The 21,713-nt window shown below is 59.3% G+C and overlaps 3 protein-coding genes across 4 annotated transcripts in view; 1 reads left to right on the forward strand and 2 right to left on the reverse strand.

The window, feature by feature from the left end:
• Nucleotides 1-3,441: 3,441 nt before the first annotated feature.
• Nucleotides 3,442-5,944, forward strand: CHRM4 (cholinergic receptor muscarinic 4). The gene is given in 2 exon segments (XM_074148917.1): nt 3,442-3,553; nt 4,467-5,944. Coding segments are annotated over 2 exon segments (1,590 nt in total).
• A 1,901-nt stretch (nt 5,945-7,845) lies between these two features.
• MDK (midkine) lies at nt 7,846-9,606 on the reverse strand. Its single transcript, XM_074148918.1, has 4 exons — nt 9,528-9,606; nt 9,268-9,429; nt 8,990-9,151; nt 7,846-8,551 (listed from the first exon to the last, which is right to left on the reverse strand). Exons 1-4 carry the CDS (start codon nt 9,604-9,606, stop codon nt 8,526-8,528), a joined length of 429 nt encoding a protein of 142 aa, XP_074005019.1. The 3' UTR covers nt 7,846-8,525.
• Nucleotides 9,607-16,837: 7,231 nt separating this feature from the next.
• DGKZ (diacylglycerol kinase zeta) overlaps nt 16,838-21,713 on the reverse strand; it is a 44,792-nt gene continuing 39,916 nt past the window's right edge. For both annotated transcript variants that reach the window (XM_074148435.1, XM_074148434.1), the window contains 2 exons: nt 21,583-21,682; nt 16,838-19,297 (listed from right to left, as the gene is read on the reverse strand). In XM_074148435.1, the coding sequence (XP_074004536.1) occupies nt 19,181-19,297; nt 21,583-21,682 (217 nt within the window). In that variant the 3' untranslated portion in view covers nt 16,838-19,180. The remainder of the gene's footprint in view (nt 19,298-21,582; nt 21,683-21,713) is intronic.

Consider the following 21,713-nt stretch of genomic DNA (forward strand, 5'->3'; position numbering starts at 1 on the left):
AGGCACTTTGCAGGGCCTGACAGGCTGGGAAGGCTCGCCGGTGTGGCACACAAGGTGTGCGTCAAGGAAACAGCAGGAGCTTTCTTCCGTGCCCTTGGATGTCACCCTGTGACCAAGGAGGGGTGGGCAAGGACTGGCTTTGCGCTCTTGCTCTGGAGCTGTCTCCTTGCCCGACAGTGGTGGCATCCATGATCTGAGGCAGCGATGGGGACCCTGCTTTGCTGAGTGCTATCCAAAAAAGGTGGACCTCACCCAAATTGCACCTAATTTCTTTGCTTGCATCTGCGTCTGCCTGTGCCTCATCTCTGTGTCCATAACATGCAAGATGCTGGGTGGGAAGGGGCATTTCCCTGCCTTGAGGACACACTTGCTGAGTGCTGCAGGGGCCACAGAAACCCTTAGACCAAAAGATGCTATCAGTGAGGAGTTGGAGGCTCCTAATGGCTTCGATGGAGAGGAGAAAATCAGACATAAATCACTGTCAGAAGTCTTAGGGAGGGAGGAGGCCGGTGATGGGGTTTGCTGTAGCTGACTGGTGAGAGCAGGTCCAGCAGAGCACCCACTGGGAGCCACAGACAATGCATGGCATGTGCAGGGAGAAAAGCCAACTGATGTCGCAAGTAGGGGCCTCAGCACCAGGAGCCCTTCTGAAGTGGCCTCTGGGCTTTGTCAAGGCTGCAGTGCTGGCATGGAGGCAGGGGGCGGAAGGGGATAGAGACAAGGAGGGTGATGTGGCAACAGGGGGTGTGAGGGGAAGAAATGCACTTCTGGTGGGGCACGAGGAGAGAGGGGGGCACCGGGATGTATGGGGGAGGCATTTAGTAGAGGGACCGTAGGGCCTTGGAGAGGTCCCTTGGTGTCTGGGAGCTTCACAGCATTGCGGGCAGTGATGCAGCTGGTGTGAGAGTGGAGCTGGAGTCACGCCATGAGTCCATCACAGCACCGCAGCTCTCCCACATGCTCCTTCTCTCCTTGGGCATATCCTGGGGGTGCAGGCAGAGCTGGGGCTGCCCGAGGGCTGTGCCCCCATCCAGACCCTCCCCACACAGCCTGGGTGTGCTCCATCCCAAAGGCAAACGGCAGGATCTATCCCCAGTGCCTATGCAGGCATGACACACAGCTTGGTCAGCTGCTCTAAGACCCGATGAATTCGTAGCATCCTTGGCCTGCTCCCAGCTCTGGAATGAGCTGCCTGCCCTGCTCAGGGAGGCAAAGGCAGTGCCATGCTGTCCCAGCGAGCTCAGAGAGGGTGTCTGGGGCAGAAGAGAGAGACAGCGGGATGGAGAAAGCGGAAGATGGGGAAAGAAGGGATGTCCGATAGGCTGGGGCATGGCAGAAAATTGCTAGGGAGGGTGAGTGATGTACACATCTTCCGGCTTGTTGTACGTCTGTGTTGTAGGTATCTTCACACCCTCGACCATTTTCCTTCCCCCTCCTACCCTCAAAGGGGAGATGGCTTTATTTTTGCCCTTCAGTGAAGGCTCGTTTTCAAAACACCCGTCCTTCACCCCCGGAGCTGCAGTTGCCTCTGTCTCGGCACACCAGTTTCCAACATGACCTCTGGGTGGCATCCAAAGACACGCCAGTGGGGCTGCGCCAGCCGTTTCCTCCTTCATTTCTCGTGACCCGAACAAGCGGTTTTGTGGAGTGGGACCAGCTGGAGTCATCTTGCTTTGGTTGGGCAACTGAGAACACGAGCCTCTGTCAAGACTGATAATTAATTAAATGCCCTTAGAAGAGGCTGCCGGTTCATGAACTAAAGAGAAAAAATGAAACCCTCATTTTAGTGGACACAAAGGAAAGGTTTGTTTTCAAGATTTTTCAGTTTCTTCCTGGAAGAGCTGGGGTAGATGTCTGCTTGATTGCTAGCTTGTCTGATCGGTTTGATTAGCTGTTACAAGAATGACAGCTAAATCTCCCCATCTTACCAAAGTGAGGAATTTTAAACTCATTTCAATTGTACTGAAACCAACTCCCAAACTGCCACGATTATACATTTCTAAGTCATTTTATACACTTGTCACCTCTTCTCGCATCCCTGGCTGGGTGCCCAGGAAGGATGGCAGCAGAAACCACTTTTCCTCTCCCTTGATGCATCCCTTGCGCGTGGAGCTCGGTGCAAAGCTGGGCAGTGCCCATGGGCTCCCTCACCCCGTCGGTATTTAGCATGTAGGACCTACCGAAGGAAGGGCATTGCTTTCTTTTCAAAGCACTTTGTCTTCGTGGGCCACGTCTAACAGGCTCAGAGGAAAATAGAACAGAGGTATTTTTCTGGCCCTTACCCACTTCTTTCCCCTACGCGTGTAACAGCCCCGGCCACTATTGCAGATGTAGCCTCGCTGATGCAGAAGCTGCCTTGATGGCTATGTTGGTACCCTGGCTTTAGCACCTAAGCAGCCATGCCTCCACTTTTCCACACCTGCCCCTCTTTAAAAAGCGGTTATATTCAAACCTTGACTGTTTGATGATGGTAGAAATCTCCCACCCTCACCACAAGCGAAAGGCAAGGGCATTTCTTTTAAAAGACTTTAAAAAACGTGAACTGATCCCGAAGCCTGCCAAGCATTGTTTTGGAGAGGAGGGCGCTAATGGTGTGTTTATCCACTCAGCAAAATCATCTTCAGGAGTCCCAGGCGTTTGGAGCCAGCGCCGTTTCTCAGGGCAGCTTGCAGAGACACGCTGTGCCGAGTGCTCCGGCTGCACACACCGGCATGGGCGCCTGCCCACCGCACCGGCTCCCGCTGGGCTACTGGCAGCAGCTCCCATGGGGCTGGGTGGGCAGCCCGGCAGGACCACCCTCCCCAGGTAGAGCTGGTGGGGAGGCTGCCCTTGCCGGGCTGGTGGAGTCAGGGCTCCCCCAGCACCCAGGATGAGGCTGGTGGAGGCCCAGCTGGTTTGGGGGACCCGGGTGATTGTGGAGAGGCAGGTCTGATGGGAAGCTCCTCTGCCCAGCTCGCCTCGCCCAGCGCCTTTGCTGCTCCTTCCCCTTCCAGGAAATTCTCTGTCATCCCAAAACATCAATTTTGGTGGTTTTATTTATTTAAGGTCCATTCTCCTCTTACCGTGGGGGGTTAACCACAGGCATCTGGGTTTGGATGAAGGCAGTCTTTCTGTCCATAATTTTTGCTGCCTTTCATAAATAATTCCATGTAGCAGGCTGAGATGGCTGGGTTCATCCCATACGTCTGCACAGCTGGTGTGGCTGCAGCTGCAGTGTGATGTGGGACTGGGGGAAGGGGCCAGCATTTCCCAGCATCGCTGGCTGATGGCACTCATATGGTCCCTTCCCTATCCCATGCCTGTTGGGGCTGGGCTGTGAACCAGGCCAAGACAAATTACCAGTTTTCATCCTTGTTTGGATTGTCTGCATCCATCTCTGAACATGTCACCCCTTTGTCAATGCCACCTCGGTTGGAAAGGTTGGTGCTGCCCCTCAGGAAGATGTTGTGGGACTTGTATGAACTCCTTGGAGCTGAAGCTGTAGCATAACTCGCTGTTTTCCCTGTCCCAGATTTCATCTTCCAGAAGGAGCTGTTTGCTGCCAGAGACGCAGGTGAGCTGTGTGAGCCATGGCACGGGCTTTGGGGGGTGCTCTGCCTTTGGGTAACACCCCCCCCACCCCCCCCCCCCGCTCCTGGGGAGGTGCTTTGGGGAGACCAGCAGGACATGCCTGGGGCACACCATACACCCAGCTCTCATCCCTGGGGCAGGGTGCTGGCTCTGTGCCATGTTGCCCTGGCAGGGAGCACTGTGCCACACCACTCAGTTCTGAACCCCCCCTTCCTCCTGCAGCCCCTTGGCCTCTCTGAGTGCCTCCCCGGGGCATGCCGGGGCTCTGCTCCTGCTGGGAGATGGTCCCTGGCCTTGCAGAGAAAACCATCGTACCCTGGCCAAAGGGCTGTCCCTGGCTCTGTCCCTGTCCCTCTCCCTGCAGCCCCCTGTCTCTCCTCTGTTGCTAAGTGGGGACACAAAAAGTGCCTTTAAAGAGGTCCTGGGGTGAAGGCTGCAACGGCAGAAGGAGACTTTTGAGCCCTAGACAAGAGCGGTGCTGGCCTGGGAAGCCGAGAAGGCAGGAAACGCTGCCTACAGCGGGTCTGGGCAGCCCCCAGCCAGTGCCCGCTCCTCTTCCTCAGGGCTGTTTCACGGGGTGTTGCACGGCTCAGCCTGCACACAGGGACCAGCCACTTCTGCAGGTCGTTAGTGTGGGATGTTACAAGAGAACAGCTAAGGTGTGCTCCCCACCCTCCACGCTCCCCTGCTGCAGCCGTGGGGTCCTCACGCACCTCTCGGGAAAGGGCCGGGCAGCAGCAGTGCAGCAGGAGTAGGAGGTGGGAACGGAGGGAGAGCGAGCAGGAGAAGAGATGCGGTGAAGCTACAGCAGCTCGCGGCCGTGGTTGCTGCGGCTGGACAGCTGCAGGGGCCGGCAGGTGTAATATTCTCCTGTCATGTCCCTGCTCCCCTTGCAGACCCCATGCACAACCTCTCTGCTCAGCCCTGGCAGGCGAAGATGGCAAACCTGACCTACGACAACTTCACCCTGGGCAACCGCTCCGAGGTGACCATCCAGCCTCCCACCAACTACAAGACGGTGGAGCTGGTTTTCATCGCCACGGTCACCGGCTCGCTCAGCCTCGTCACCGTGGTGGGGAACATCCTGGTGATGCTGTCCATCAAGGTGAACCGCCAGCTCCAGACTGTCAACAACTACTTCCTCTTCAGCCTGGCCTGTGCAGACCTCATCATCGGAGTCTTCTCCATGAACCTCTACACAGTCTACATCATCAAAGGCTACTGGCCGCTGGGGGCCGTGGTGTGTGACCTGTGGTTGGCCCTGGACTATGTGGTGAGCAATGCCTCTGTCATGAACTTACTTATCATCAGCTTTGACCGGTACTTCTGTGTTACCAAGCCCCTGACATACCCGGCCAGGAGGACCACCAAGATGGCGGGGCTAATGATCGCGGCTGCATGGATATTGTCCTTCATTCTCTGGGCCCCTGCCATCTTGTTCTGGCAGTTCATTGTGGGCAAGAGGACAGTCCCTGAGAGGGAATGCTACATCCAATTCCTGTCCAACCCAGCGGTGACCTTCGGCACGGCCATCGCTGCTTTCTACCTGCCCGTGGTCATCATGACGGTGCTGTACATCCACATCTCCCTGGCCAGCAGGAGCAGGGTGAGGAGGCACAAGCCTGAAAGCAGGAAAGAGAGGAAAGGCAAGTCCATCAGCTTCTTCAAGGGCCCCGTGATCAAACAGAACAACAATAACTCCCCCAAGAGGGCAGTGGAGGTGAAGGAGGAGGTGAGGAATGGGAAAGTGGATGACCAGCCCTCAGCACAGACAGAGGCCACTGGTCATCAGGAGGAGAAGGAGACCTCCAATGAGTCCAGCACAGTCAGCATGACCCAGACCACAAAAGACAAGCCCACAGCAGAAATCTTGCCAGCAGGGCAAGGACAGAGCCCATCCCACCCCCGGGTGAACCCAACTTCCAAGTGGTCCAAGATTAAGATTGTCACCAAGCAGAGTGGGACCGAATGTGTCACTGCCATTGAGATCGTCCCAGCTAAGGCAGGAGCCTCTGAGCACAACTCCCTGGCCAACAGTCGCCCAGTCAACGTTGCCAGGAAGTTTGCTAGCATTGCCAGGAGCCAAGTACGGAAGAAGCGCCAGATGGCAGCCCGGGAGAAGAAAGTCACCCGCACCATATTTGCTATCCTGCTAGCCTTCATACTCACATGGACTCCATACAACGTGATGGTCCTCATTAACACCTTCTGTGAGACCTGTGTACCCGAAACAGTGTGGTCCATCGGCTACTGGCTCTGCTACGTCAACAGCACCATCAACCCAGCCTGCTATGCCCTCTGCAATGCCACTTTCAAGAAAACCTTTAAGCACCTTCTCATGTGCCAGTACAGGAACATTGGCACAGCCAGATAAGCTGGCACTCAGGGACCACTTCAGCAATGTTACGGAAGCCCTCCCCTTTGCCGAGGAGGTGGGGGTGTCCTCTGCTCCCCACTCACAACAGTGCAGACTGTGCAGTGATTGCAGATGATGCCCTTCATCCAATGCTGACAAAGGTCCAAGGCACCCCTGAGCTGCAGCTCCTTCCAGTCACCCCGGGGCCTGGGGACTAGCTTGGGGAGCCAGTGGGAAAGTCAGAGGCAAGAGGAGGAGACATGGTCACAGGAGCCCTTCCCAGCTCCCTGCTCTCGAGAGGCTGGCCAAATGACACCAGTGTTTGCCCAAGACTGAATGCCTCTTCTCCCCCTGGCTGACTGTCTCCAGGGCATCAGAGCTTGTCTGCATGCAGACGGCCTAACGCTGGATGCTTTCGATAGACTTTTAAACCATTCATTACCCAAGAAACGGAAAGAAACCAGGGCCAAATATCTGCCAGCCATCTTGGACCAGGCTGGCTTGGGTGTACTCACTGGGAGTCCCGCTGGCCCAGCAAGGCAGTCAAGATTGCACCCTAGCAGATGTGGCAAGCTCCTTTCTTTCCCTTCAGAGACACCATTGTACATCCTCATCCACGGACCAGGGAAGAGAATTTTTCCCTGGGCTTTGTCTCTGCTCTCCCCTTCATGCCTTTTCTGCCCTCGGCCAGCAATTGGCTGGATGCACAGACAGACAGACCAAGCAGCTCACGCCTGGGTGAGGAGGATGAAACCCAGCCACCTCCTACAAAGATGGAAACTAAAACTGCAAAGAAAAGCAGTGGTGTGGTGCAGGACTTCTCTCCATGGCCCTGGGGGGGGAACGTGGCCCCTGAGAAGTGGGCAGCAGCAACAGTGAAAATAACTGGCCTTGGGAGGGATGGGGGGAGCTGGGGGGTCTCAGAGGGGGTTGGGAAGAGGGTCTGCAATGTGGCCAGGGTGCCCTGTGTCTCATCTGAGCCATGAGCAGGTCCCCACTTTCCCCATGGCCGGTGTGGGGAGGCCTGGTGCATGAATCTGGAGGCAGAAGAGGATGGTGGTGGCCCCCAGCCCTGCTCGTGCCCTGGGAGGTCCAGGGGAGGCCGAAGGAGCTGGCTGCTGAGCTTTGTAAATGGATATAACCCTGTTGTTGGTGTTGTGGTGGAGCCCTCAGCATGCAGGCTTCAGCCAGCATCTCCACCCCCCCCCTCCCAGCCCCTATGTGTGCGCAGCCCAGACCATCCCAGGGCTGCTCCTCAGCTTCTCCCAAAGCCGGGTCGCCACAAACCTTGTGGGCACGGCCGGGCGCAGCCAAGGGACAGGATGGGGCCGTGCTGGCACTGGCAAATGCTGCATCTGTATGTCCTTCCTGTCCCCACACTGGGGCGATGATGTGCAACCTGGAGAAAGGGTCCCCAGGTGAGGACCTCCCACCGCCACTGCCTTTAGGATAATTCACATAGTGGTGCCCAAAATGTCTGGCGGGCTTTTGTTTGGTTTTTTTATTATTTTTTTTTTTTTTAAATTGTTATGACAGCCCAACCCACCCCGAGACAAATAAAGACCTCGGACCAGAAACCAACCTCCGCCATGGCGTGAGGAGTGAATGAGTTGTCACCCCATCGCTCCTCCCCAGCTCCCCACTGTTGCCCACTGTTGATGTTTCCTGCAGTGTTGTGGGTGGCAGCCCCACCTGTCCCTCTGAGAGCAAGGTGGGCAGCCCAAAGCATTGGCAAGAAGAGGCTGTGGGGTCCAACCCACACACCTTCTCCTGGGACCACGTGTGGTGGCACCAAAGCCGACACCACCAGCCACACAGTGACTTCACTGTTGGTCCCTTTGGTGTCGGCAAAGCTGGGGTTTCCAGCACAGCAGCACCATGTGAGGAGGACAGCTGGGTTTGGAGGGTGTTTTTTTTTTACAAAGATTTTTATTGGAAAAGAAAACAAACCCCATTTTCCAAAAGAAGTGAGAGCTCCCACCCATCACCAGTGTTGGTGCGCTGAAGACAGAGGGGCTGCAGCCCCAGCATGGACACATGGTTAGAAGTGATGGAGGAGAGGGGACGCAGTGGTTCCTGGGGCCGGTGGCTTTGTTCTTCCCCAGCTGCTGCAGGATACTCCTGCCCTGGCTGAAGGGATGCTGGAGGAAGCCCCCTGAGCTGAGAGCAGTCCTCACATGAGTGAGGGGCATGTGAGTGACAGGGTTACTCGGGCATTCAACACTCATCCCTTCCCGCCACGTGGAGGTGCAGGGAGGCTCCCAGGCTCGCCAAAGGCAACTCATTTGTGCTGGAGGGTGGAAATATGTGTGTTCCCATCCCAGCTCTCCAGGCGCATCTCAGTGAACCTCGACACCAGCCAAGAGGAGGCGAGCGGGATGCACCGGCAGAGATGGTGGGGAGGGCAGCAGCCCCTGCTGCGGGGTGGGTGGGTTAGCTCTCTACAACACTAGCAATTAAAACAAGGCATCTCAGTGAAAGAAGAGGTTGTGGAAAGGAAAAAGGAGAGGAGGAGGAAGACTGGAGTGTGGGCTGGCTGCAGCTGGGCTTCCAGCCCTGTGGGTGCCATGTCGAGGGGCCAGCGCGGATGCTGGCTTCCCTAGTCCTTCCCCTTGCCCTTCTTTGCTGCATCCAAGAAACACAAGTGATAATTGTTAGTGTGTCCACCAACAGTTCACCGACACATCCCCCCCCGCCTCCAGGTGCTGCCATGGCAGAAATGTAGCCAGCATGGCCGGCTCGGCACCGCAGAGGGGCCGCATCCCTGCAGGCAGCCTCCCCCCACCCATGCCACTGAGGAAAGAGGGAAATCCCCATCCCACCGAAGCTGGCGGTGACTTGGGGGGGACACACCAGGGTTTTTCCTCGTGGCAACTGCATCCCACCCAGCCAGCAGCTGGATTTTGGGGCTGTCACATGTGCTGACACAGAGGGAAGAGCATCCTACGTGGTTGCCCACGCCACAAGCAAAGCCCAACCCCAAGGGGTCAAGCTAACCCCCCGAGAGCCCCTGCCTGGGGTCCCAGCAGGACCCTTTAGGGGATGGGAGCAGTGGGGACTGACCTTTGGACTTTGACTTGATCTTGGAAGAGCAGGGCTTGGTCACATAGACGATCTCCTCACACTGGGCATTGTACAGGGCTTTCTTCAGGATGCCAGAGCGAGTCTTCACACCCGTCTGAGCACTACACCCCCCCCAGCTCTCAAATTTGTACTTGCAGTCGGCTGGAAGAGAGGGGACAGGCAAGACAAGGTCAGACCAAAGCAAGACCCGGCACGGCCACCGGCCCCAGCCACCCAGCCCAGGGTGGTCCCCAGCCACCCCTCCGCCATGCACCCACCTCCAAACTTCTTCTTCCAGTTGCAGGGGATCTTGCACTTGAGCTTCTTACTCTCATCTTTGCAAGTTCCCTCGCGGTACCCCAGGCCACAGTCCTTGCTGTTGGGGACGCAGGGTCCCCAGCGCCAGTCCTCGCACTCGGAGACATCCTTCTTTGCCTTCTCTGCAAGGGAAGGGGGTGTGGGTGCTCGCTGCGGGGGCACGGGAGCATGTCCCGTGCTGCCACCGGCACCAGGCCCCCTACCCCGGGCTGTCCCTCACCTTTCTTGTTCTTGCCAGCCTCAGCGGTGGCGGCCAGCAGGATCAGCGCCAGGAGGAGGAGGAAGGCCCGGATCTGCATCCTTCCTGGGGATGAGGGAGAGGGTGAGGTGGGCGAGGTGTTGGGACACCATGCGGGTGGCAAGGAGAGGGCACGGCGAGTGAGGCGACAGCTACCTCCATCACACACATGCACCTGCGTGCGTGCACATGTGTGTACACTGCCATGCCCTGCTCCTTGCCACCCATTAGTCTGTGTGTATTAATTGCAATGGGAAGGTTAATTGTGCATCTCAGTAACTGCCTCCCATCCCTGCAGCCCCTCATTACCCTGTGTGTGGCCGAAATGCTCCCCGTGGGGACCCCTGCACCCCACACAGCAGCTGGGAAAGGACCTTTGGTTGGGTGCACCCAGCACCAGGCTGCCCCAGGGCCCGTGCTGCTCCTGCCCCCAGAAAGCCAAGCAGCCCCCGCCTGCATACTGGCAGCAGGGGGTCCTGCTACCCAGAGCCCTTACCCTGCTGTATTTCTCTGTGGCTCATTTATCCAGGACCCAGCAGGCTGCCACCCCACACCAAAGAGCCCCAGGGCCAGGGGAGCGCAGCTGCCATGGTACCCTTCTCCGGCTCCACAGGAATCTGGGGGGTGGGAAGAAAAAAGCCCAGCAAAACCAAACCCACTGCCATGAGGGGTCTGAGAGCTAAAGCAGTGGATTAAATACCAAAAAAAAGAAAAGAGTCCCCACAGCGTGGGAGCTTGTTGGAGAGATGGAGCGGGAGAGATGCGCCCGCTGCTGGCACCGCAGCCACCAGCACAGCACCCGTGCACACAGTGTGGGGGGGGGGCTGGGAGGGAATCTGCACACGTGTGTGTATATGCATGTGCATGCATGTCCATGCACCTGGGAGCAGGCTGGGGAATGAGGGTGCACACACACGAGGGTGCACACACACAAGGGTGCAGCTCCTGGGGCCCTGTCCATCCCCTCCTGCCCTCAGCAGGAGCACAGATGTGCAGAGCCGGCATCTCAAGCCTGGCGGCCCCATCCCTACTTCCCCAAAGCCTTTTAGGATGACACCCATATCTGCCTGGCAGCAGCCAGCCAGCAAATACATCGCACTTGCCCTGGCTGCACGATGGGCTTGGTGGGACGGGGCTGTTAGAGGTCAGGACACACTGTGTGCCCCAAGGGACATCAGTGCAGGGAAGAGCCCAAGGTCAGCGTTTGCTCCCTGCCCCCAGGCTCCCCGGGCAGTGGGCCGGAGAGAGCAGCTCCCCGCATTATTCAGGCTCCAGTGCACTCACCTTTCATGCGTCCGCCGCTGCGAAGCGGCCGGCTTCGCTCTGCATTGAACTGTCACAGGGAATTACACAGCCCAGCTGGCTGAAGGCACAGCCGAGGGGGCGAGAGCTGCCTTCCCCCTCGCCCAGCCTGGCTGAGAGCCATCCTGCCGAGCACGGCACAGCTCAGACCTGCTCCCACCCAGCCGCCTTCAAAGGGGGCAAGAGCTCTGCCCAGACAGGCCGGTTGCAGATGGCAAGGCTGGGGCTGAGCTGAGTTATGGGCACTCCTGACACACTTTCTGCAGTAGCTCGGGTAGGGCAGCACCTCTGACACCTGCACTGTTCACAGCATCCCCCTGGTTTCAGGTGCTCTGTGAACTTCTTCCAGCCTCTGCTGTAGAGCGATTCCCTGTGCTCCTCCCAGCCCAGTGCCTTCCAGCTCGGGTCCACTGGATGCAGCCTCTGAGCGCCCAGGGCAGACAGCCCCAGCTGTGCTGCTCACCCCTGCATGGACACCCTGTGCCCCCACCGCATGGGGCCCTGCCCATGTGTACACAGGGATGTGGGAGGGGGGGGCTTCAAGGAGAAGCCCAGCTTACAGCCCCAGGGACTCCTGGATCTGCTCCCAGGCTCTGCCCGGGAGCATCATCATGCCCCCAGGCAAAGGTCTGCAGGGACCCTCAGCCACAGCTCATCCTAAAGCATTCATAAGGGAAATGCTTTAGGATGAGCTTTTCATAAGGGAAAGAGAGAGAACAGTTTTCCAATTAATTTTCCAAACAGCCTGATCCCTTCTCTGCCAGTCAAACAAGAGCTGTTCCCGTTCAGGCTGCCAGTGCCTTCAAGCGTGTTCGCACAGCCCAGCTCCTCCGGCATCCTGCGGGGTCCTGGCTCCTCTCCTGCTCAGATCCCAGCTGGCTCTCACACCGTGTTGGTCTCTCCCAGGAACGGGCTGCATGAGCGGAGCAGTCTGGAGCCTGGCCACATCGTGGTAGTCCCCATTTCCCCTTCCCCTCCCTCCTGTAGCTGCCCTGGGTTTGAAAAATCTAGGATCAGCTCTATTAAAAAAAAAAAAAAAAATCACCTGGTGATACTGAAGCAGAGCCCAAATACCCACTATTGCAATGGGAGAGCCTGGATCCATCTCCGGATGCTGCCCACGGCCAGGCAGTGCTACCAGAAAGTGCTTCTCCTATGATGGGCCACACCATCCTCCCCAGCTCCTGTTCCCTTGCTGCTGCCCCGATGCTCTCCTGGGCCCCCTCGCAGCCCCTCTTCCAGCAGCGGGACCCCTCGGCTCAGCTCCAATTGCAGCTGGCTCCGGCAGAGGTGGTGCAGGACTGCTGCCCTCCCGTCGCGGGCTGAGCTGCTCCCCAGTCTCCGGGCCGGGAACCCAGTGCTCGGGGAGCCTGTGGCTTGAGGTACCCAGCATCCCACCAGCAGGAATTTCCCTGCTGCCAGGAGAGGGGAGACTGAGCTTTTCCCCGTGGGCAAAGGTGTTAGCGTGACCAGGAGGTACCGGAGGGGAGCAGAGCCGAGGGGACCTCACCCTCCCCTCGCAGCGAGGAGAAGGTGCTACAGGGGGAAAAGGGTTGCTCTGAGTTCTGCCTAGGCACTGTGGGGCAGAGAGGGGAGCAGGCAGCGCCTTTCCTCTGCCCCCTCCCCAGGGTAGATGCTGTGCCCAGTACTGCCCCTTCCCCACATCCCTTCCCCGCCCTCCGGCAGGTCTCGCCCCCGGAGAGGCTGGCGGTGGCCGAGCCCCCCTCCGGGGCAGCTCCCCGGGATCCGGCCGGAGCATCTCCCACCGCCGGAGCCGAGCCCTCCCCGAACTGGTGTGGGGTGCCCCCCAAGGGGGAAGGGAAGGGGGGGCTAAGATCCTGGCCCACTGCCTCAACCCCTGCATGCTCTGCAGGAGTCCCTCCTGCCTCCAAAACTCTTTCCTCCTGCACCTTCAGGCACTTCCCTGGCTCCTGGCAGGCGAGCCCGCACCTGGGGGGCTGCCGCCCCCGGGACCCCTGCCCCAGCCGCCTTTCCCGCAGCTCCTCCCCACCCAGGGCCATGTCCCCCTACCCCGATAAACCCCCTTTCCCCACCGGGAGAGCCCTCAGCCTGGATTACCGTCGCCTTCCCGGGGAGGCGAGGGGGAGGTCGAAGGCGCCCATCCCCGTGGCGTCGGGCGGGGGCTCGGGGAGGGTAAAGGAGGGGAGTCTGGCCCCGAGTACCGGGGGGAAGGAGGGGATGGGGGAGGGGGGGGGCGAGTGCTACACTCACCTGCGGCGCGGGGCGCGGAGCGGTGCGCGGTGCGGAGCTGCTGCCTTTGTGTGGCGGCCGCGTGCGGAGCCCCCGCGCAGCGCACAGCGGCCCCTGACGTCGGGCTCGGCTGGCAGTAGAAAAAAAAAAAAAAGAAAGAAAAAAAAAAAAGAAAAAAAGAAAAAAAGGTGGGTTTTTTAGCCCAAAACTTTTCGCAAGCTCCTCCTCTGCCCCCCCGGCCAGGCACAAAGGCAGGCAGGGGCGGCGGAGGGGCGGCCCCATGGGGCAAGCTGGCCCTCCCCCTACCCCGGCCGGCGGGGAAGGGGGGGGAGCGCCGGGCCGGCGGCGCTCCCTGCTCAGCCGGTGAGTGTGCTGAGGCCGAGGGGTCAGGCCACGTCCCCGTGTCCCCCCTGCCCTGAGCAGGGTGTCTCACCTTCCTCCGGGCTCTGTGGCGTGGTACCAATGAAGCTGTGGGGGTTCAGCTGACCACGCACCCCGGCATCGCAGAGTGGCTGGAGGGGTGCAAGCTGAACAGCGGGCTCCCCTGGGCCCTGGAAGATGGTCCCTGGGGCACCCCTGGGGCTAGATGGAGTGAAGGGAACCACCCCGTTTCTCCACCAGCTCCGTGGATGCCTCTTTCCCCGCCCAAGGCCACTGGCACTGATGGACTGACCTTTCACGGTCTCTGCCCTTTTCACCCTTCTCCTCTGGCTCTGCCCCTCCTGGGAGGGTACCAGGGAGCAGTTACCTGCTCAGCACATCACTTTTACACTGGCCTAGGTGTCCACCCAGGCCTGTCCCTTGTGACCTGCCTGTCCCCACTCAGCCATGCTGCGGACCTTCTCCTTGGGCCAAGCAACGATACGAGATCAGGCTGCTGGTTGGGGATGAAAGGACCTTGCAGATGTGACTGCTCCCTTCCCCACATCCACTGCCTTTTCTTAGGAGAGGAGAAGTAGGGGCCAGGCCAACTCTCTTCTGCAGTTACCAGCCAGAAAGGCGAGTGTCATGCCAGAAGAATGGGGCTGTGGTGGGGAACGGAGCCATTTTTCCACCCCTTACCCTGGAAGAAGGCTGCAGAGAGCAGGGCTACCACAGGTGGGGTTGGGGGAGTGGAGGAGGGGGTGGGGGGAGCTGTTTTTTATGAGCTGCTTCACAACCAGGAGTCACTTTCGGAGAGATTCCCGCATTTAACTCGCACCCTGCCGGCAGTTTCCTGAACATCTGTAGAGGTTTAGAGGAGGGATAGCAACCATGGGAGCACGTCACCTCCCCTGCCCACTGCACACACAGCAAGGGGTGCTGCCCTGGGTGCCCTGGTGGTCTGGGCATGCTGGGATGTACCTTTGAACACAGGGTGCAGAAATGGATCCTGACAGCTGGACAGGTAACAAAGCCAAGAGTCCCCCTAGTCACCCCCTCCCCAATCCTGGACCTTTAAACCAAAGCTGAAGAAAGCTGTGGAGACAAACTTCATGGTCAAACATAAGGGGAAGCTAGGTGTCCTGCTTTTGGCTGGGGTTCAGCGGCATCAGGTTTGCAAGTCTGAGTTATGGGACTGTGATGGGCAAACCAGAGCTTGGTGGAGCTGTGAAAGAGCTGGGTGTGGGGCAAGCTCTGCAGCTCTTCTTCAGCTAGGAGCCAGAGACCCTGCTGGTGTCCCCAGGGCAGAGCAGCCCAAGGTTTTCACTCCTTCCTCTGTTTCCAGCTATTCCCGTTCCCCTCTTGTCACCTCCTCGGGCTGGGGACCAGGAGAGAGGTGCCGGCTGTGAGGGCGAGCAGAGATGGGTTGGTGCCCATCACTCTCAGCAGTGGCTGTGCTTGGTCCCTCCAGGTCCTTTCTGAGGGACGCAGGGGGGAGGGAATGGCTCCTTCCCCAGCTCAAACAGGCAGCAGAAGGCTGTGTTTGCAGAGAGGGGCCTCATGCCGAGGGAAGGAGAGAAGAGAGGGAACGTGACCAACCCAGGTGTGTTTCCTTGCCATTGCTTAACTCGAGCTTTTCACCTCTAAAACCGTCACAAGGTAATTCATGGCACGTCAACTCCGCATTTTCCATCTCCAGTCGAAGCCTGATCCTCGGGGCAGCGTTGCTGCATGGGGCGGCAGTGCCAGAGCGGGAACACAGCTGTGCGGGGGGGTGTGGGGGGGAGTTTTCCTTGCTCCGGCTTGCGGAAGCCAGCGTGTGGCAGATAATCATTAACAGGGTCAACTGCTGTCACCCCAGCTCGGTTTAGCTGGGGCAGGGCTTGCACAGCTTTTCCCAGCCTGCATGCATGCCCCCGATATGCATATACACCACACCCCACCCGCCCCCCCAAGGTGGGTTTCTATCCCACCAGAGGCCAGACAGACCTCTGGACCTCTGACACCCGCCTGCAAGGGACAAATGGGGGATGCTGAGGCCCTTCAGAGAGAAGGGCAGGGCTCTCCCCCCGAAAGGTGGACTGCCCCTTTCCTAACACCCCCTCATCACAGCGATCGCGTTTGGGACCACTTCTCTCCCTCGCCATAAATTTGACACCAGGGCGGCTGGAAAACTCTCATTGCCATGGTTACTGACAGCCCTCACCGCCGAGACGTGGGCCAAGCGCCAGCGTGCCGGGGTCTGGGCACTGAAGCGGAGTGGGCCCCCTCCTCCCAGTCGCACGTCCACCTGGTCCCCGGGCAGTGGCCCAGGGAGGCCGGGACAATTTGGTGTGCCTTACACCCGCTACAGACCCCCACTGTTAGCTCCGGGCAGGAGCTGAAAGGCTGAAGGCGATGAAAGGGAGGGAGAGGAGGGGGTGGCGGTGGAAGGGACAACGCAGCCGGGGAAGGAGGTTGCTTCTCCAGGCAGGGAGGGGGCGGCTGGAGCGACAGGCAGGCTGCCAAGCTGCCCTCAGGAATCCGAGTTTAAGGTATGAGTATAGCTCCCCATCACCCACCATGTCCATCCCCAGCTCCCTCACCAGCGCGTCGTTGGACGGAATGATTCCCTCCCGTTTGCAAAGGGAACTCTGCAGGGAGAGACAGCCTTGGCCGCAGTCGTCCTTACGAGACAAGGGCTGGAAGCAGAAAAGTCCCTAATCCCCTGCTTTTGTAATCGGAGAGCGGTCCTCCCGCGCCAGAGATAATCCCAGCCCTCGACGTTGCAGCCCCAGTGCTCAGCACTGGAAGCAGGACCCCACCGCTCTTCTCTGGAGCTGGGAATGAACAGGAAAGGCTTGTCCCCTGCAGAGCGGCATGGCTGGGGACAGCTCACCACACAAAGGGCTGACAGAAGCGTTTTGAGATCTGGAAGCTGGATACTGCTGCCATACCCATCGATAGCCACGCGGCTACAAAGGACAGGGCAGGCCTGACTCTGGAGCTGCCACCTCCTGCCCCAGAGAGGAACCAGAACAGGGCAGGAACAGCAGGTTGCCAGCTCCTGACTCACACTTCCAAGCTCTTTTGCATCACTTGGGATGGCAGTGCCCTTTCCCTCTGTTCCACATTACACCAAATATCTATGTATGCCACAGAGCTGGGGAGAAGGTCCCTCAGGGCAATGTCACTGTATCCAGCAACTGTCCCAGAGGGATGCTGTGCAGGGAAGAAGGCAAGGACCTGACCCAGCAGGGAACTCTCCAGAGGACCCCCAGTTAGGATCGGGGCAGAAGCCTTGGGGTTCAGCCTGGAGGGGTATCACTCGTGCAGTGCCTGCCGCATCCTTCTTGTCCCAAAGTGAGGTCGTTTACCCGGTGTGTGAAATATTCCAATTTCTAAGGTACATCATTCTCACAGATGCAGCTGCGGACAGGAACTAAAACATCCATCTCTTTATTTCAGTGGCAAGAAACAACAACATCCAAACGGTCAAAGTCGAAAAGCGATGGGAACACAGGCTCAGACCAGGCCCTCGGCCTGTTGGAGCCGGCACCCTCACAGAGTTACAAAAATACAGTCCTACAACAGCATCTAGGAAACACAGACCCAGGTATTGCACAGAACCCCTGCCCTCTGCGGGCAGGGTGACCAACACCCCCTCCGCCTTCACCGAAATACAAGCAAGGCTTGGAATTGCACAGCAACTCAGCTCACGCACGCATGGAGGGGCCAGGCAGGAAGGGGGACAGTGTGTCTCTCAACTACCTGTACAAAAACTATAAGGGAAGATACAAAACTGGGGAGAAAGGGGGAAGCTGGGGCTGTAAACGCCTGTGGGCCAGGCTGGGCGTCCCGGCTTGGGGGCAGAAGTTTGCACCTTTGAGAAGATGACAGTGCCTTGTCTGTCGGTGGCCAGCGAGCAGTGCTGGTAGGAACCCTGGGTGCTGCTGTAGCACCTCAGCTCTGAACATGTTGGGACGCTATTGTCATTGATAGCCAATACTGCCGCTGACCCCTGGCACTCTGCACTGCCCTGGTGCCTCTCCTCTCCACCACAGCATCCTCCATCTTCCAAGGGAAATCTGCCCCCTGGCCAAAAAGCCTGAAGGGTATTTTGGTTCTCTGCGGTATCCTCATACCCTTTTCTTTGTCACTGGTATTAGGGGAGATTCGAACGGTGCCACCCAGCGCTACCCAGCTGGGTGTGAGTGCAGGTGGGACCGCACACACCATGGGCGGCAGCAGCATCCTCTCGTGGGAGCCAAGCAAACCTGCTTCGCAACCACTGCCCACCTGAAGGGGCCAAGCATGGTCTGCAAGGCCCACCAGCTCTCCTCCTCTGCTGGCACCTCCTGGTCCCAGAGACTGTCAGTGCTGCAAAAGCCCTGCTGAAGGGCTGGCTTGGTGCCTCTGCAGATGCTCAGCACCCACAGCATCCGCAGGGGAGATGGGCCGTGGTGCCTTGTGCCCCATGGGAGGTGGTAAGTGAAATGCCATCCCATTGCAGGCATAACTCATGGCTGGGAGCCCTGATGCTTCCTATGTATCCAGATTCCTCTTTCTGCTAAAACTGGAGAGGGTGAGCTAGCGGCCTGCCCAGGGAGCTTGTGTCTGGGCTGGATGAGCTCCCAAGTTTTCCCTGCAAAGACCTGCACCCAGTTTTGGGGGGGTGGCAGGAGTCGGACTCAGAGGATGCGTGTTGACAGGTTGGGGAGCATGGGGGGAATCCCTGAGAGCAGCACTGACCCCAGCAGTGCCCCTCCAGCCCAGTGCAATGTCTAGCATTGCGCGCAGAGGCGGGGAGAGCTGAAGCAGGGAGGGCAGCTGGATCCAAGTCAGCATTTGGGAAATATAACAGGCTCCACCACAGCCACTGCCCAGGCCAAGCACAGCTCTCCACCACTGCTACGTGCTGCAGCAGGCTCACAAAGAGATGCCCAGCAGGCACTGCTCCACCTAGCCTTGCAGAGGGAAGGACAGTGGGAGGGCTTGGTAGCCTTCCTCCATGCTATCCCTGCCCCGGCCCAGACTTCTGACTGGCTAAGCACTAAAGGCAACTGGGAGGGCAGCAGCTGCCCTGCTTCCAGCTACGTCAGCCCCAGATGCTCTGAGGAAAGGCTGGGTGCATCAGGGACTTCCCTCCTGCCACAGAAAGCCCCAGCAGGGCAACGAAGAGATCCTGGGCAGCCCCAAACCGACAGGAGGGAGGAGGAAGCAGGGGCAGTAAGTCATGGCGCTTCCCTCAGGGCAAAGTCTGAGGCCAACGGGCTCTGCTGTCTGTCTGCACAGCCTATGCCTCCCACGGCTGTGCCAGACAGGAGAGGAGGAACAGGACATGAACCTAGCCAAGTGGAGGGGGGGGGGGGGGAGCTGCCAGCAGGGAGAAGGGGCGAGCAATGATATGCCATGAGGATCATAGGTAGGAGCCTGCCTAGGTGGCACTGGCATCACCGCCGTGCACAAGGGTGACTGGAGACTTCAGCCTGGCCTTCCCCAACAGGGCTGCAGGACGGAGCCCATCCAGAGCAGGGAATGTGGTAGATGAAGGGCAAAGGAGGGGGGACACACAAAGAGTCAGGCTTCAAGTCCCAAATACCCACTGTCCTCATAAACAAGAGTCCCAGCCCAGCCTGGGGCAGAGCTCTGCTGTCTCCATCTCCTCTGGGGACCAGGTTGACATCTAAGGAGGGCTGGGCCAGACTCACAGCTCTGCCAGTTGCCATAGTCCTCTTCTCATCTTGCCCAAGCTGGCTTGGGCTAAGGCACGCCAAGCACTACACAGCTGTCTCCTGGTCTTCTCGTTGGATCATCTGGTAGTGCTGTCGGTTCTCGAGGTAGGCAGCTAAGTCGGGGTCGTTTGCTTTCTCAGCCCGGTGCTTGGGGGTGTCTCCCTGGATAAGGGAAGCAAAAGATGTCAGAGCATCTAGCACTGCCTAAATGCTGCCTCGGCACCCAAAGGTGCCCCCATTCCCCCTCCAAAAAGGTGGCTACAGCTGGGTCCAGGACTGTCACCAGCACCCTGAGAGGAGACAAAGGTTGGTCCGCACGACCTGCTCTTCCCCGCTGGTGAGGCAGGGGGGAGAGGGTGAGGAATGAGGGGTATGCCTGGGGAGTGCCCGGGAATACCAACCCCCCTTCCCTCTGGCAGCCTGGCTAGCGCTCCGGCTCCCGGAGGAGGATCACATTTCACCAGCTTATTGCAGCCATCTGGACTGTGTCCACTAATGAACTCCCGCACTCCATAAAAAGCAAATCTGTTAACAGCTCCCAGCTCTGTCTCCTCTCCCCCTTCCCTCCCCCCCAGCTCCTCCTTGCCAAGCGCCCGGGCTCTGCCATGCCGCTGGGAAAGGCCGCGGAAGCCTGGCGCTCTGCCGCCGCCATTGAAAACTGGACCCCGGAAGGGATGCTCGGCCTGCCCGGCTCATCCCCTGGTGCACAGCAGGGCACGGGTGGCTGCGGTGAGGTGCCGGGGTCTCCAGGGCGACCCGCTGTGTATTTTTCCAGCAGGAACAATGGTCAGACACGCGGAGCCTCCGCTGGGCCTGGCTGTGGCTGTGGACAAAAGCCCATCCGCAGGCGGCTGCAGAGAAGTGTAATGCACCAAGAAGCCCCCTCCTTTGTACATGCACCCCAAGACCCAGGCACACCCCATGCTCCTGCACACACACACACACACACCCCTGCACACACGTAGGCAGGGGTAGGGGGGCTGCTCCGTGCTTCGGTGCCAGCTCTCCTCGGGGGGGCCTCTTCTCCGCAGCCCCTGAACGCAAGCGCTCATTTAACTAAGTGGGGGAAAGACCAGAGGAGGAATTGAGTTTCTTTCCCGTCCCCCCTTGCAGAAGCCCCGCTGCCTGCCCGCAGCCTGAAACCGGAGCTGCCAGGGCCCCCCTGCCCAGCCGGGCTGAGGCACGCCAACCGATAAGGCTGGGCCTCCCTCGCCGCTGCGGGGTGTGGGATCAGCCCGCTCCGAACCCCTGCCACCGGTCTGACGCCGGGGATTCTGCCGAGGTGGGTTCGTGCCTGTGCAGGCAGGCTGTGACCCGGGGCCCAGGCGAGGTCAGCGCAGCGGCGTCCCCAGGCAGCTACAAACCTGGACACGCGTTTGCACAGGCACCTGCAAGCCCCCTTCCCTGGGGCAGCCCGCCATGCCTGAGCGGGGCTCCCTTTTTCGCTGGCAGGTTGGGGGCTGCTCCCCTCCTTCAGGCAGATGAGGGGGCTGGGGGCCCCCAGAGCTGCCCTCACCCCCTGCCTCTCCTGGCTCACCACCTCACCTGGGCATCGCTGTCTCATCCTGCGGCTGCCAGCTGAGTCTCCAGCCAGCCCAGCCCTGCTCCGGGCACTGTGCAATGCCCAAGTCTTGGCCAGGACCAAGGAGGAGCGATGGGGAGCCAGAGATTGTCTGTACAGCATCTCCCTGGCAGCTGGCAAGGGGGCTGTGCATTGTCTGAGGCAGCCCCCAAGCTCCACTGGCCCCAGCAAGTTTGCACCCCATGGCTGGGCTCCTGCCCTGTGTCCCTGAGCCACAGACTGCACCTTCTTGGCTTGTTCCTACATCTCCTCCACTACAGCCCATCACTACAAGCCTCTGCCAGATGGACACAACCATGTCTCCCCTCTGCCGCACGCCTGCCCCAGGAACCTCCTGTACCAAAACGTGGCCTCAAGTCCCCCTCCTGTGACTTGTCTGCCAGGGCTGGCACAACTCCTCAGCACCACGGCACGTCTCAATTAACTCAACAGGCGAGGGAAAAGGCTGCTACCGCCTGTTCCTGCTCCCCATGGGCCAGCTTCACCCGCTGAGAAGAGGTCCCAGCACCCCCATCACGGCTGCCCGCGGGGGAGAGCGGGGGGAGCCCTGCAGCTGGGAGGGAGCTCATAGCTAGACTGTCCTTGCTCTGACCCCGGAGGGCGGGAAGGGGGAGATGGGGATGAGACATTCCAGCCCCTTGCTTCTAATTTAATAAAACAACAGGGAGAGAAGCACAAGGAGGAGAGGGATTTAACCCCTCTGCAGCTGGGCTCTGCTCGGCAAGCATGGGTGCTTCACATCAGCTCTTCTCTGGCTGGAAAAGACTCCAGCCAAAGCACCCTTGCCCTGCTCTCCTGCTGGCCACGCTCCTGCCAGCCCCCTAGTCCCCCCAGAAAGCCCTGCTGCCAGCCCTCCTGCCATCACCTGCAGGTCCGTCTTCATGAGCGAAGCCCCGGCCTCCACGATGTAGTGGCAGATAGTGCGCTGGCGTAAGGCTGCAGCCTGGTGCAAGCTGGTTTCGCCGCTGGGGAGGAGAAAGCAGGACATGTGATATG

The sequence above is a fragment of the Numenius arquata genome, chromosome 6, assembly GCF_964106895.1.
Source record: "Numenius arquata chromosome 6, bNumArq3.hap1.1, whole genome shotgun sequence".
In the NCBI taxonomy this organism is placed as follows: Eukaryota; Metazoa; Chordata; class Aves; order Charadriiformes; family Scolopacidae; genus Numenius; species Numenius arquata.